We start from the raw sequence: 17051 nt of genomic DNA, 5'->3' as shown, positions 1-17051 counted from the left end.
GGGGGCAAAAATATCATTTTTGTGGAAAAAAATGATTTTTTTATTTTCACGTCCGAGTGTTATAAACTTCTGTGAAGCACTTGGGGGTTCAAAGTGCTCACCACACATCTAGATAAGTTCCGTGGGGGGTCTAGTGTCCAAAATGGGGTCACTTGTAGGGAGTTTCAATAGTTTAGGTACATTAGGGGCTCTCCAAAGGCAACATGACACCCGCAGACCATTCCATCAAAGTCTGCATTCCAAAACAGGATTTTTGGGTTGCTTACCGTAAAATCTGTTTCTCGGAGCCTTCATTGGGGGACACAGAGACCTTGGGGTGTATGCTGCTGCCACTAGGAGGCTGACACTATGCACAAAAAAAGGTTAGCTCCTCCTCCGCAGTGTACACCCCACCGACCGGCAGAATTCCTCAGTTAGTGAGAAAGCAGTAGGAGAAGTAACAGAATAGGTTGACAACATAAACAACTCAACTGTAACCATTTAACCAAAGTAAGAACAGGAGCTGTAAAACATGGGAGGGTGCTGTGTCCCCCAATGAAGGCTCCGAGAAACAGATTTTACGGTAAGCAACCCAAAAATCCTGTTTTCTCGTTCGCCTTATTGGGGGACACAGAGACCATGGGACGTCCCAAAGCAGTCCCTGGGGTGGGAAACAAACTTCCATCAGGCCAGCGGACTCACCACCGCGGCCTGCAGAATCCGTCTACCTAGGCTGGCGTCCGCCGAAGCGTAGGTGTGGACTCTGTAGAATTTCACAAACGTGTGAACCGATGACCATGTTGCAGCTTTGCAAAGCTGCAGTGCGGAAGCTCTGTGGCGCACCGCCCAGGAGGCACCCACTGCCCGAGTAGAGTGGGCCCTGATACCCGGAGGGGCTCCGCGACGCTTAACACGGTAGGCTTCCAGGATAGCCGATCTGATCCAGCGAGCAATGGTGGCCTTTGACGCCGGGTGACCTTTCCGTGCTCCATCAGGGATAATGAAAAGAGACTCTGTCTTTCGCAAGGAAGTTGTCCTAGACAGATAGACTCTTACCGCCCTAACCAGGTCCAGCTTGTTCAAGGACCGCTCTCGGGGATGAGTTGGATTCGGACAAAAGGACGGTAGCACGATATCCTCGTTGAGGTGAAACGAGGACACCACCTTCGGAAGGAACGAGGGCGGAGGCCGCAGAACTACCTTATCCTGGTGGAGAACCAGAAAGGGAGAGCGGCACGAAAGAGCTGCCAATTCCGACACGCGCCGGACGGAGGTGATGGCCACCAGAAAGGCTACCTTCCAAGAAAGGGAAATATCCCTGAGGGGTTCAAAGGGCGGACCTTGCAGAACCTCAAGAACCAGATTAAGATCCCATGGATCCACGGGCGCCCGGTACGGCGGGACCGTGTGAGCCACGCCCTGAAGAAAGGTCTTAACCTGGAGGACAGGAAGCCAACGTTTTCTGAAACAGAATGGACAGCGCCGAAACTTGACCCTTCAGGGAACTGAGGGCAAGCCCCGCATCCAATCCTGCCTGAAGAAACGCTAGGACTGAAGGGAGCGAAAAGGACATGGGCGCGACGTCATTGGTCTCACACCAAGTGAAATAGGCCTTCCAAGTACGGTAGTAAATCTTGGAAGATGATGGCTTTCTGGCTCGGATCATGGTCTGAATTACGTGGTCGGAATATCCTGCTCGTTTCAGAACCTCGGTCTCAACAGCCACGCCGTTAAATTGAGCGGCCGAGAATTGGGGTGGCAAATCGGACCCTGAGACAGCAGATCTGTTCTGTCTGGAAGCTTCCAGGGGGAGTCCGCGAGAAGGTTGACAATGTCCGCGAACCAAGACCTTCTGGGCCAATTCGGGGAGATGAGAATGACCGGAAGTCCTTCTGCCTTGATCTTCTTCAACAGCTTGGGAAGAAGAGGCAGAGGAGGGAACAGGTAGGGAAGTTCGAACTGGGACCAAGGAACAGCCAGGGCGTCGGCGCCCACTGCCAGAGGGTCCCGAGACCTGGACACGAATTGTGGGACTTTCCTGTTGAGGCGAGACGCCATGAGGTCTACATCCGGGGTTCCACCGAAGGCAGAGCAGATGAAACACTTCCGGATGTAGGGACCATTCTCCCGCCGCGAGACCCTCGCGGCTGAGAAAATCGGCGGCCCAGTTGTCTACGCCGGGAATGTGAACCGCGGAAATTGTCGGAACGGAAATCTCCGCCCAACGAAGAATCTTGGACACCTCCGCCAGGGCTGAGACACTCAGTGTTCCCCCTTGGCGGTTGACATATGCCACCGCTGTGGCGTTGTCTGTCTGAATCCGTACCGGCAGTCCCTTGAGGAGCCTTTCCCAGTGGACCAGAGCAAGATGGATCGCTCGAATCTCCAGAACGTTGATCGGCAGCGCTGATTCCCGATCCGACCATCGACCCTGAACAGTGTGGTTGCGGAACACAGCACCCCAACCGAGGAGACTGGCATCTGTGGTTACTATCTGCCAGTGAATGGGAAGGAAGGATCGACCCGATAGAATGAGAGGTGACGACAACCACCAGTTGAGAGACCGCTTGATCCGGTAAGAAAGATGGACAGGGCGATCCAGGGACCGAGGCGACCTGTTCCACTTCGATAGAATGGCCTGCTGGAGAGGCCTGGCGTGAAATTGGGCAAAGGGAACTGCCTCTATCGCCGCCACCATCTTTCCCAGGACCCTCATGGCTGTACGGAGGGATGGGAATCGCGAGGTCTGCAGCGATCGTACTTCCTGCTGCAGAGAGAGAATCTTTTCTTGTGGGAGAAAGACCCTTGACCGACGAGTGTCGAACAGAAGACCTAGAAAGACCAGGCGTTGGGTAGGAACCAGACAGGACTTTTTCCTGTTGACGATCCACCCGAAATTGGAAAGAGTGTCCAGGACGATTGACAAACTTTGGTGAGCCTGTTGGAATGAGGGAGCCTTGATCAGAATATCATCTAGGTACGGGAAAAGAACGAGGCCTCTGACTCTCAACAAAGCCATCAACGCAGCCATGATCTTCGTGAAGACTCTGGGAGCGGTGGCAAGACCGAAGGGCAGTGCGACAAACTGGTAGTGGTGCTGTCGAATCGCAAAGCGCAGGAACTTCTGATGTCCGGAAAAAATTGGAACATGTAAATAGGCATCTTGGATGTCTATTGAGCACATGAATTCCTGCTCCTCCATGGAGGCGATGACCGAGCGAAGCGACTCCATGCGGAAGTGGCGAAGGCGGACTTTCTTGTTGAGCAGCTTGAGATCCAAGATGGGTCGAACTGCGCCGTCTTTTTTCGGCACTACAAACAGGTTCGAGTAGAACCCCGTGAAGCGCTCCGATTCGGGAACGGGCACAATCACCCCGGAACTGAGGAGAGCGGCAATAGCCGTAGAGAACCCCGGGATCAAGGCTGGATCCTTTGGAGGCCGGGATTCGAAGAAACGATCCCGTGGGAGAGAGACGAACTCTATCTTGTATCCTGAGGATACGACCTCCCTGACCCAGGCGTCCTCCACGGCGGCCAGCCAAACGTCCCTGAAGGATAGAAGTTGACCTCCCAATTGGAAAGGCCCCTCGCGTGCCCGATGATAGTCATGCTGAAGTAGACCGTCCAGATCTAGATCTGGACAGTCTGCCCTGGGAGGAGTGGGGTCGCCAGGAAGGAGTGGGTCTGAAGGAAACTTTCTTTCTCTGTTGGCTGGAGGAGTTGTCCGCCGTATTGAAACGGCGGAAAGTCCGAAAGGGTCGAAACTGACGCCTTAGAGGGGGTCTGCGAGGCTTGGACTGAGGGAGGAGTGAACTCGTGCCTCCGGTGGCGTCCTTAATAATCTGGTCCAATTGGGACCCAAAGAGGCGCACCCCCTGAAAAGGCAGGTTAGTGAGGGACTTTCTAGAAGACAAGTCCGCTTGCCATGCCTTTAGCCAAATTGTACGTCGAATTGCAACAACGTTGCTTGACGCCTGAACTGCACAGGATGCAGCATCCAAGGAAGCGGAGAGAAGATAGTCCCCAGCATGGGAGATCTGATTGGCGAGATCGGCCAAATGCTCCGGTTGCGCCTTATCTAAGATGCCCTGACGAAGGTAGTCTGCCCACGTGGCTATGGCCTTTGCTGCCCAGGATGAAGCAAAGATTGGACACACCGCCGCTGAAGCCGCTTCAAAGGCAGACTTCGCCAGGGATTCTATAATCCTGTCATTAGAATCCTTTAGGGACGCCACGCCTGAAAGCGGGAGAACCGTGTTATTGGATAGCCTGGACACGGGCGGATCGACCGAGGGAGAGGCCGACCAGTTGTCCGTGAGCTCCTTAGCAAATGGGTAGAGTATGCCGAGACGTTTTCCTCTTTGAAAGCGTCTGGTCGGATCCTCTCTTTCCTTGGTAAAAATTTTCCCAAACTCGGAATGGAAAGGAAAAACCCTGGAAGGAGTTTCTGCCCGTCTGAACGAAACCTCCTGATCTGAGGATTTCGCAGGGGAGTCAGCAATATCGAAGGTATGATGGATCGCAGCAATGAGGTCCTGCACTGTGACCTTCATGCTTGCATCCTGGTCTGAATCCAGCTCTAAAATCCCCTCAGATGACCTGTCCGAAAGCGCTTCCCCTGACTCGGGAGAGGAGGCCCGAGAGGGAGGCTGGTGAGAAGGGCTATGCGGTGAGATGGGACTAGGAGAGGATTCCAGCTGGGAATCTTGCCTGGGTCTTTTATTTTCACGCCCGGGCGTTATAAACTTCTGTGAAGCACTGGGGGGTTCAAAGTGCTCACCACACATCTAGATAAGTTCCTTGGGGGGTCTAGTTTACAAAATGGTGTAATTTGTGGGGGGTTTCCACTGTTTAGGTACATTAGGGGCTCTCCAAAGGCAACATGACACCCGCAGACCATTCCATCAAAGTCTGCATTCCAAAACGTCACTACTTCCCTTCCGAGCCCCGACGTGTGCCCATACAGTAGTTTTCTCCCACATATGGGGTATCAGCATACTCAGGACAAATTGGAAAACAACTTTTGGGGTCCAATTTCTCCTGTTACCCTTGGGAAAATAAAAAAATGGTGACTAAAAGATCATGTTTGTGGAAAAAATACAAATTATTTATTTTCACACCCGGGCATTATAAACTTCTGTGAAGCACTGGGGGGGTCAAAGTGCTCACCACACATCTAGATAAGTTCCTTAGGGGGTCTAGTTTCCAAAATGGTGTCATTTGTGGGGGGTTTCCACTGTTTTGGTACATCAGGAGTTTTCCAAACGCGACATGGTGTCCGATCTCAATTCCAGCCAAAAACGTCAAATGGCGCTGCTTCCCTTCCGAGCTCTGCCATGCGCCCAAATAGTGGTTTACCCCCACATGTGGGGTATCAGCGTACTCAGAACAAATTGCACAATAACTTTTACCGTCCTGTTACCCTTGGAAAAATAAGAATTGAGGGTGAAAAGATCATTTTTGTGGAAAAAATATGATTTTTTAATTGTACCGCTGTACGTTATAAAGTTCTGTAAAGCCCTTGTGGGTTCAAAGTTCTCACCACATATCTAGATAAGTTCCTTGGGGGGTCTAGTTTCCAAAATGGGGTCACTTGTAGGGGGTTTCCACTGTTTAGGTACATCAGGGACTCTCCAAACGTGACATGGCGTCCAATCTGAATTCCAGCCAATTTTGCATTGAAAAAGTCAAACGGCGCTCCTTCCATTCTGAGCTCTGCCATGCACAGAAACAGTGGTTCCCCCCCACATATCAGGTATCTGCGTACTCAGGACAAATTGCACAATAACTTTTGCAGTCCAATTTCTCCTGTTACCCTTGGTAAAATAAAAAAAATTGAATCTGAAGTATTTTTTTTATGAAAAAAAGTTAGATGTTCATTTTTTTTTGAAATATTCAAAAAAATTCCTGTGACGCACCTAAAGGGTTAATAAACTTCTTGAATGTGGTTTTGAGCACTTTAAGGGGTGCAGTTTTTAGAATGGTGTCACTTTTGGGTATTTTCTATCATATAGACCCCTCAAAGTGGCTTCAAATGTGATGTGGTCCTAAAAATAAAATGGTGTTGTAAAAATGAGAAATCGCTGGTCAACTTTTAACCCTTATAACTTCCTAACAAAAAAAAATTTTGGTTCCAAAATTGTGCTGATGTAAAGTAAACATGTGGGAAATGTTAGATATCAAGTTTTTTGTGTGCCGTATCTCTGTGATTTAAGGGCATAAAAATTCAAAGTTGGAAAATTGCGAAATTTTCAAAATTTTCGCCAAATTTCCGTTTTTCTCACAAATAAACGCAAGTTATTTGAATGAAATTTTACCACTAACATGAAGTACAATATGTCACGAGAAAACAATGTCAGAATCACCGGGATCCATGGAAGCGTTCCAGAGTTATGACCTCATAAAGGTACAGTGGTCAGAATTGTAAAAATTGGCCCGGTCATGAACGTGCAAACCACCCTTGGGGGTGAAGTGGTTAAGTGGTAATGACTCTGGAACGAGTCAACAAATCGCACTGATTCGGAGATGGTTTTTACTTGACATATTGTGCTTCATTAGAGTGGTAAAACGTCTTTGATATGACTTGATTTAAAAAAAAAAAAAAATATATCGGAAATTTTGGCAAGAAAATTTGAAAATGGCAAATTTTTATGCCCTTAAATCAGAGGAATTATGTCACACTAAAAATAGTTAAGGGGGTTGTCCACTACTAGGACAACTCCTTCTTAAACTAAATGTTCAGCCCCGATAGTCTAAAGTCACCTCTTCTGCTAGTGCAGCTCCCGTGGTATTGTAACTCGCTCTCCCCGGGACTGTGATATGGTGTTGTGACACACGATGCAGGCGCCCAATCAGCGCTGGCGTCGCTGTCTCCGCCTTCGTGCGAACTGAACACGAAGAGGAAGCCAGGGCTATGCAGTTCATCCTGGACTTCCTCTACATGGTCAGTTTGTCATTCCACCACTTCCCAGGCCCCGGACCACGAGTGTCGACACCACTGAACAGAGCAGGCACGGGAGGAGAGTATAGGCTTTATTATTTTATCGGGGCCGAACATTTAGTTTAAGAAGGGGTTGTTCCCAGTATTGGACGACCCCTTTAATAAATAACATTTCTCACATGTCTACTTTACATCAGTGCAATTTTTTAAACTTTTTTTTGGTTAGAAGGGTTAATAGTTGACCAGAAGATTTTCCTAGACTAGTTTGTGGATTCCATATAAAGAGCCCCCAAGTGCTAGAAAAGCATAATCTCCCCTCAAGTGACCCCATTGGAAATTATACCCCTTTGGGAATCTACAGGTGTAGTGACGATTTCGACTCCATGGGATTTTTGCAGAAACTAGCAGCAGTGGATGTTGAGTGAAAATCGCAACTGCCATTGTAGTGACCAGCAAATTATACCCAACTCTTACTTCTGGAGACACGCATCTGTAAATTAAGCAGGCTCTTATCACTACAGAAATGTCAAACATGTGGACACTATATATGGATTAGGAACACTGTGGTGCTCAGGAGGGAGGGGGCATTTGGATTTGGGAGCAGAGAATTTGCTGAATTTCTTTTGGCGGGTGCAGTGTCATTTCGCTTTTCCAGAGCCTTTGTGCTACCAGTAACGTGGAGGCCCCTATATTTCCATTAACAGATGACAGACCTGAGTGAGGGCTTGCTTTTTTTTTGTGGATTGAGTGGAAGCTTTTATTGGGAACATTTTTCATAACGTGTGTGATCACAGTTATTGTGCGCTCTTCGCTGAGATTCCATCTAAATCTGACACCCCGATGGATAAATTCACTATAGTGAGGCAGCAGAGTTACTCTGGCTCCGTCTGGCCTCTGTTCCTGTTCCGCGGTTTCCTTTTCAGAAGTGCACAAAACTGTGGCCAACTGCACTTTTATGCAATCCTAAAAGACACCCATGGCTCACAGGTGCTATGGCATCCACAGTGCCACCATCTGCCTCACTATAGGGAATTTTCTGCCAGGGATTCTGTCTGAAATCATGTATTTCAGAGATTTACACGGAAACCCCAATGTAACAGCTCAGTGTAGAGCGCAGGATAAATGTGCGCCAAGCCTTACGGCAATCTTTGGGAGGAAGAATGAAAAAAGTCAACAGCAGGTGAAGAATTGGTTTTATTTTTTATGCCGTTCCTCATGCGGTATAAGTGATTAGGGGACTACTCTTCGGGTCGGTACGATTACAGCGATACCAGATTTTTATCGGGTCTTTGTTTGGCTGCTGTCACACACTGAAAGACGCTTTTTATTGCAAAAAATAGTTTTTGCGCCACCATATTTTGAGAGCTATAATTGTTTCATACTCCGCACGACAGTTATGTGAGGGCTTGATTTTTTGCGGGACAAGTTGACGTTTTTACTGGTACCATTTTGGGGCACATGACATTTTTTTATTGCTTTCTATTCCGATTTTTGGGAGACCGAATGAACAAAAAAAACAGCAATTCAGGAATTGATTTTTTTTTTTTTTTTTAAAATACCGTTATGCGTGTGGTAAAATTGATATGGCAGCTTTATTCTTTGGGTCAGAAAGATTACAGCGATACCTCATTTATATGTTTTCTTTATGTTATGGCACTTTTACACAATAAAAATTTTATAGAAAAATTAATTATTTTGCATTGCTTTATTCTGAGCTATAACTATTTTTCTGCTGATGGAGCTTTATGGGGGCTTGTTTTTTGCGAAACAAGATGAAGTTTTCAGCGGTACCATTTTTATTTACATCCATCTTTTTGATCGCGTTTTATTGCACCTTTTGTTCGGCGGTATGATAAAAAACGAGGCAAAATACAATGCTTTATTTTCTTTTACGGTGTTCACTGAAGGGGTTAACTAGTGGGACAATACAGCGGGTTGTTATGGACGCGCGATACCAAATGTGTACTTTTGTTTTTTTTTTTTATTTACATAAATAAATGTATTTATTGATAAAAAAAAAAATTCTCTTTATTTGGGGATTAAAAAAAAAAAAAAAAAAAAAAATTTTATATATACACACACACACACACACACATATACATATATACACACATATATACATACACACACACACATATACAGTGGGGCAAAAAAGTATTTAGTCAGTCAGCAATAGTGCAAGTTCCACCACTTAAAAAGATGAGAGGCGTCTGTAATTTACATCATAGGTAGACCTCAACTATGGGAGACAAACTGAGAAAAAAAAATCCAGAAAATCACATTGTCTGTTTTTTTTTCATTTTATTTGCATATTATGGTGGAAAATAAGTATTTGGTCAGAAACAAGCAATCAAGATTTCTGGCTCTCACAGACCTGTAACTTCTTCTTTAAGAGTCTCCTCTTTCCTCCACTCATTACCTGTAGTAATGGCACCTGTTTAAACTTGTTATCAGTATAAAAAGACACCTGTGCACACCCTCAAACAGTCTGACTCCAAACTCCACTATGGTGAAGACCAAAGAGCTGTCAAAGGACACCAGAAACAAAATTGTAGCCCTGCACCAGGCTGGGAAGACTGAATCTGCAATAGCCAACCAGCTTGGAGTGAAGAAATCAACTGTGGGAGCAATAATTAGAAAATGGAAGACATACAAGACCACTGATAATCTCCCTCGATCTGGTGCTCCACGCAAAATCCCACCCCGTGGGGTCAGAATGATCACAAGAACGGTGAGCAAAAATCCCAGAACCACGCGGGGGGGACCTAGTGAATGAACTGCAGAGAGCTGGGACCAATGTAACAAGGCCTACCATAAGTAACACACTACGCCACCATGGACTCAGATCCTGCAGTGCCAGACGTGTCCCACTGCTTAAGCCTGTACATGTCCGGGCCCGTCTGAAGTTTGCTAGAGAGCATTTGGATGATCCAGAGGAGTTTTGGGAGAATGTCCTATGGTCTGATGAAACCAAACTGGAACTGTTTGGTAGAAACACAACTTGTCGTGTTTGGAGGAAAAAGAATACTGAGTTGCATCCATCAAACACCATACCTACTGTAAAGCATGGTGGTGGAAACATCATGCTTTGGGGCTGTTTCTCTGCAAAGGGGCCAGGACGACTGATCCGGGTACATGAAAGAATGAATGGGGCCATGTATCGTGAGATTTTGAGTGCAAACCTCCTTCCATCAGCAAGGGCATTGATGATGAAACGTGGCTGGGTCTTTCAACATGACAATGATCCAAAGCACACCGCCAGGGCAACGAAGGAGTGGCTTCGTAAGAAGCATTTCAAGGTCCTGGAGTGGCCTAGCCAGTCTCCAGATCTCAACCCTATAGAAAACCTTTGGAGGGAGTTGAAAGTCCGTGTTGCCAAGCGAAAAGCCAAAAACATCACTGCTCTAGAGGAGATCTGCATGGAGGAATGGGCCAACATACCAACAACAGTGTGTGGCAACCTTGTGAAGACTTACAGAAAACGTTTGACCTCTGTCATTGCCAACAAAGGATATATCACAAAGTATTGAGATGAAATTTTGTTTCTGACCAAATACTTATTGTCCACCATAATATGCAAATAAAATAAAAAAAACAGACAGTGATTTTCTGGATTTTTTTTTCTCAGTTTGTCTCCCATAGTTGAGGTCTACCTATGATGTAAATTACAGACGCCTCTCATCTTTTTAAGTGGTGGAACTTGCACTATTGCTGACTGACTAAATACTTTTTTGCCCCAGTGTGTGTGTGTGTGCGTGTATGTGTATATATATATATATATATATATATATATATATATATATATATATATATATATATACACACACACACACACTAGGGTGACCGCAAAAAATAAAGAATGTGACAACAACATTGCAGAAATAGCCCTGACCAAATTTTCGAACCATTTGTGGTATTTGAATGCAGAGTTGGTGGGATTATCGTTTTTTGATCCCACCATTACAGACAATGAAAAGTTGTTAATGGCTAATAAATTGCTCATTAGCACAGATGAACCATCAGAGCACGCTAGGGTTGTAAATCCAAAAGTTAGGAAAGAAAAATTAAAAGAGGTAGGAAGTAACCGACTTTAACGACCTTCTGACAAAAGATGAAGAACAAAAGCAATATGTCCTGCAAGTTGTAAGCAAATGCCGAGCATTATATTCTGACGTTTCAAAAACTACTTTAACAAAAGCTCTAGAATAGATTAGATAACTATGTAAAATTATCAACTCATGTAGGTTAGCGTGCTCTGATGGTTCATCTGTGCTACTGAGCAATTTATTAGCCATTAACAACTTTTCATTGTCTGTAATGGTGGGATCAAAAAACGATAATCCCACCAACTCTGCATTCAAATACCACAAATGGTTCGAAAATTTGGTCAGGGCTATTTCTGCAATGTTGTTATCACATTCTTTATAGTCTAACAGACTATGCAAAATACCTAAATCTTAAAATACCTCAATTTGGATTTTTTCAAACTTTGAGCGACGAGCGGCACGGGTTAACGTCGTTTGATCGAGCTCAAATTTTGGCTCTCTCAATATCTGGAAAGGGGAATCGTTTTGTGGGGTCCAGACAAACAAGATTCTGACATTTTTCCCCCCCATATGAGATCCGGTCACCCTAATATACACACACACATACATACACACACACATATACACCGTATATATATATTTTTTTTTACACAGAATATTTTTTTAATTTTATTACGTTGTCCCAGTATGGGACATTACTACTTTACATCAGATTGCTGATCTGACACTGCACAGCAGAGTATCACGATTTAATAGGCAGAGAAGAAGGCATGCCAGCACCTGCTCTAAGGCCTGTTTCACACTTCCGTTTTTTCAAATCCGTCAAAATCCGTTGGTTTCCGTAAAAAAACGGATCCGCCATTTTTTTGCAGGATCCGTTTTTTTTGTCCCATAGACTTCCATTAGTGGTTACCGTGGATCCGTCAAAAAACGGATCCGTTTTTTTAAAAACGGATCCGTTTGCATCAGTTTCCGTCAAAAAAACGGAAACGGATCCGTTTGGCGGACACAAAAACGGAAGTGTGAAACAGGCCTAAGCAGGCGCTCGCCAGCCACCTTCACTCCAGGACCCCGAGGCCATTTTGGTGCCAGGGGTCTCCATGGAGACCATTAGAACAACGCGATTGCATCGCATCTAACGGCAAGAGGCAGAGCTGAACACCGATTGCTGCAGTTAGCCATTTAAATATTGCTGTCAATCTCAATTAAGGTTAGGTGTGAAAATGGGTTAAAGCTGGGCTGCCGACGGATGAATGATGAGAAAGTCAAGACTTCAGCAATGCGATTATTTAGTCAACACCTTTCAAATTGTGATACTTCTTCAATAAGACAATCCACAGTGGTTTGTTCTGATGAAGTGTGAGGCTATGTGCACACGTAGCGGAACTCTCGCGGAAGATAACGCGAAAGTTTCGGAATTCCATTCCGCTGGAAAATCGCATTTTATATTCCCGCAATTTTCCCGCAGAAAAACTAGCTATTTGCAAGCGTTTGTAGCTTGCAGAATGCTAGCGTTTTCCAAGCGATCTGTAGCATCGCTTGGAGAACTGATTGACAGGTTGGTCACACTCGTCAAACATTGTGTTTGACGAGTGTGACCAACTTTTTACTATTGATGCTGCCTATGCAGCATCAATAGTAAAAGATATGTTAAAAATAAAAAAATGGTGTTATATTCACCTTCCGGCGTCCCGCGCAGCCTTCCCGGGCCTCAGCGATGCTTCCGTTCCCAGTAATGCCTTGCGAGACCTTTGATGACGTCGCGGTCTTGCAATAATGTACCGGTCTCGCGAGGAATAGGGACCGCTACATTATCGAGAGACCGCAATGTCAAAGGTCTCGCAAGGCATTACTGGGAACGGAAGCATCGCTGAGGCCCGGGAAGGCTGTGCGGGATGCCAGAAGGTGAATATAACCCGATTTTTTATTTTTGATTCTATTTTTTACAGGGATATGGTACCCACAGCCCGGAGAATAGTCTCCTCTCCTCCGGACCGTGGGTACCATCCGCAAACGTTCTGCTTACTTTTTGCATGGTGGGCCCAGCCACATGCAGGAAGTGGAACAATGCATTCCTATGGGTGCGAGATCGCCGCGATTCTGCAAAATAATGAGCATGCTGCGTATTTTGGCGCGATGCGATTCCACCACAGGAAAATCCACAGCATTGCAGAATCCCATAGGACTGCATGGGATGCTGTTTGTTTGCATCTTCGCAGCAAAATCACGCGTTAAAAAACACTGCAAAAATGCAAAAAAAGCGACGTATGAACGCAGCCTTACACTTCGAAAACGCACTGACTAATAAACCACATTCCTGGACTCCTAACTCCTTATCACTCATCCACTGGCAGCAAAGATTTGACCCATTATCACGCCAGTTCTTGATGTTCTCATAGCTGTGGGTCTGCAGCAACCAATGCCTTTTTAGCGGTTGTGATCACACAACCCAACCAGGTGATGAACACCACTACTTATATTTTATTCATTTCTATCCAGATAAGACCCAATTGCGCTTATTGTCATTCAAGCTCTATAGTCTAATCTCAGACAATGGCGTGTAAATAGAATGCTCACTGGTGCTCGCATCCAACAGCTCCCATCGGGCCCCTGATGGGTTACCCATGGCAGCCAGATGTCTGCTACAGAGCCCCATCACTGCCATTCTGGTAATCCCTATGAAGTTCACAAATTCTTCAATATGGAGCATGGGGTTTACATTTTCTGTTTTTTTTTTTTAACCTTTCAAGAGCGACTGGATAACATTTGAGCAAAAAAATTATTGCATCAGGTCACAAACATCTGGGAGCAAGAAACAATGGTGAACATAAAAAAAAACACAAAAAAAAAAAAAAAAACACACCTCTGGCGAATATATAAAAACTCTATAAAAAAAAAAAAAAAAAAAAAAAAAAAAAGATTCAAATTGGAAGAATTTCGCACGAATCAAAACAGTCTTAAAACAACAATGCTAGACTAAAGGGGGAAAAGCATTAATGAAATAATGTAAGAAAAATTTCACTCAAACCTCACCCTAAAAAGTAGGCTTTTTTAGTCTCACAGAAATCACTGACACCAACATGTGGAAGCATCTCTTTTTGAAGAACTTCCTTGGCATATTTGATTCTTTTTTCCTTGGTGACACCAGGCTTAGCGCCTCTAGAACCAATGAAATTCAGAGCAACATTCTGTTCTTGGATGACAAAGGCTTCATCAAGGGAAGGCTTGACCTGTTGAAAACAAGACAATGGGTCCTAAAATTGCCAAACAAAACCCACAAAAACAAGATGTGTTGTAGCCCACAGTACAACTGTAGATTGAATAAGAATCATGTAAAGGGGGCTTCACACATAGCAATATCGCTAAAGCATCACCGATTTTGTGACGCAGCAGCGATATTGCTAGCGATATCGCTGTATGTGACACTTGCCTCCAACCACCCCCCCCCCCGGCTACCGTTGATCGCGCGAGAACATCCTGAACGGTTTCTTGGCGGCGGCTTCTTGCTGGCGCCGACGAGTGGACGCGGGCGGGAGGACGTCTTCATCACCGCGTCTGACAGGTAAGGAACGACCGCCGACCTCTGCTACATCGCTAGTGAAATATGCCTGTTTGGCAGCTTACTAGCGATCATTTAGCGATGCACCAGCGATCCTGACCGGGTCGTATCGTTGTCGGGATCGCTGGTGCATCGCTAAATGTAACGGGGCCCTTAGTCTTTGTCTGACACATTATTGAAGCATCTTCCATTGTGGCAAAATAGAAATTTATCCCAAGTTCAAAAACAAGTTTGGGCATTCGCAAATATACCCAGTGATGTCCAAATAGACGCACATTTACCATACTTTTAAAGCTACCACAGTAGACTAGCCGACAAGAATAGTGCTCGGCGGCTTGCCGCCAGGGAGTGGCCTGTCCAAGTAGTCTATTGTGTTACTCAGAGTTAACCCCTTCACGACCAGGCCAAATTTTACAATTCTGACCAGTGTCACTTTATGTTGTAATAACACTGCAACAGGAAAAGTAGTAACGCCATACTGCAGTGCAGATTTTGCTGCACATGTTTGAGGGTGCCATGTTACACTGACAGAGCCCCTAAGGTGTCAGAACAGCAGAACCCCCATAAGTGACCCCATTTTACAAACTACACCTCTCAATGACTTCATGCTGGGACCATATTGACACCACAGAATTTCATACTATTGGGAAGTGAAGTAAAATTACATTTTTACCACAAAACATTTGTTTTAGCCACAGATTTTACAATTTCAAGATGGGAAATGGGTAAAAATGGCCCCAAAATTTGCCCCATAATTTCTACAGCATGTAGAAATACCCCATATATGGCTGTACAGTACTGCTTAGCTACACGGAGAGACTTTAGAGAGATGAAGCACTATTTGCCTTCTGGAGCACAGATTTTCCAATAACAGTTTGCAAACTCCATATAGAACCCCTAAATGCTAAAAGAGCAAAGTCACTCAAGTGACCCCATTTTGGAAATTATACCCCTTTGGGAATTGATCTACAGGTGTAGTGACGATTTTGACTCCATGGATGTTTTCTAGAAACAAGCAACAGTGTAGTGCCCAGTACGATGTAGTGCCCAGCTCATGCTTCTGAAGATATGCACCAGTAAATTAGGCGGGCTCTCATCGACCCAGAAATGTCAAACAAGTGGATGCTAAATAAGATTTAGGCACAGTGGGGCTCAGAAAGGAAAATGCTCTGGACTTGGGAGCGTAGAATTTCCTGAATATCTTTGGGGGGGGGGGGGGGGCGAGGAGCCGTTTCACTTTTTCAGAGCCTCTGTACTACTAGTAACATGGAAGCCCCCTATATTTCTGTTAACAGATGATGGACCTGAGTGGAGACTTGCTTTTTTTTTTTTGTGGATCGAGTTGAAGCTTTTATTGGGAACATTTTGCATAACATTTTGGATCACAGTCATCCTGCGCTGAGCATTTATATAGGGGTTTCCATCTAAATCTCCAAGTGACATGATTCAATTGAAACTCCTGAGGGATCTATTCACTATTATGAGGCAGCAGTTACTCTGGACTCGGTCTGGCCTCTGCTCAGCTTTGTCCTTTTCAGAAATGCACAAAAATGTGTTTGACCGTGCTTTTATGCATGCCTAAAAAGTCGGACAATGCCGGCTCATAGGATAGACGGCATTCACAGTGCCTATTATAAGGAATCGTCCACCGGGGATTCCGTCTGAATCACGTATTTCAGAGATTTACATGGAAATCCCGATGCAAGCGCTCAGCCCAAGATAAAAATGAGCAGGGCTTTACTGCGATCTTTGGGAGGCAGAATGAACAAATCAACAGCAGGTGAATTTGTTTTACTTATTTTTTACGCCGTTCCTCGTGCAAATAAGTGATTAGATGACTTTATTCTTCAGGTTGATGCGATTACAGGGATACCAGATATATATATATTTTTTTCTGCCTGGCTGCTGCCACACACTAAAAAGCGTTAATGCAAAAATCTATAATTTTTCCACATTTCGGCATGTGACGGCTTTTTTTTTTTTTGCAGGAAGAGTTATTGGTACTATTTTGAAGCAAATGCCACTTTTTAATCGCTTTCTATTCCGAATTTTGGGAGGCAGAATGAACAACAATCAGCAATTCAGGATTTTTTTTTTTCTTAATGCCATTCATCCTAGTAAAATTGATAAGGCTGCTCTATTCTTTGGGTCAGTATAATTGCAGCAATCCCATTTATTTTTTTTTATGTTTTGGCGTTTTTACACAATAAAATACATTGCTTTATTCTGAGAGCTATAACTTTATTTCTCTCCCGACACAGCTGTTTGGCAGCTTGTTTTTTGCGGGACAATATGTTTTCAGTGTTACCATTTTAATTTAAATTCGTCTGTTTGACTGCATTTTATTCTACTTTTTGTTTGGCAGTAAGAGGAGATAAAGCATTGTTGCTTTTTTCTTTTTTTTTTTTACAGTGTTCACTAAAAGGGTAATTAGTGGGACAGATTATAGGTTGGGTCGTTCAGGATGCGGCAATACCAAATACAAGTACCATACTTTATTTTTGTTTTTGCATAAATAATTCGATTA

The 17051-nt window shown here is 44.7% G+C and overlaps 1 protein-coding gene across 1 annotated transcript in view; it reads right to left on the bottom strand.

Moving 5' to 3' along the window:
- The window catches only part of POLR2B (RNA polymerase II subunit B), a 94094-nt gene that overhangs the window by 39240 nt on the left and 37803 nt on the right, over positions 1 to 17051 (bottom strand). The window contains exon 8 of the mRNA XM_073543699.1: positions 13999 to 14195. Within this exon, the coding sequence (XP_073399800.1) occupies positions 13999 to 14195 (197 nt within the window). The remainder of the gene's footprint in view (positions 1 to 13998; positions 14196 to 17051) is intronic.

The sequence above is a fragment of the Dendrobates tinctorius genome, unplaced genomic scaffold, assembly GCF_039654945.1.
Source record: "Dendrobates tinctorius isolate UK_male_01 unplaced genomic scaffold, ASM3965494v1 ptg000011l, whole genome shotgun sequence".
NCBI lineage: Eukaryota > Metazoa > Chordata > Amphibia > Anura > Dendrobatidae > Dendrobates > Dendrobates tinctorius.
This window is presented reverse-complemented; position numbering and strand designations above follow the sequence as displayed.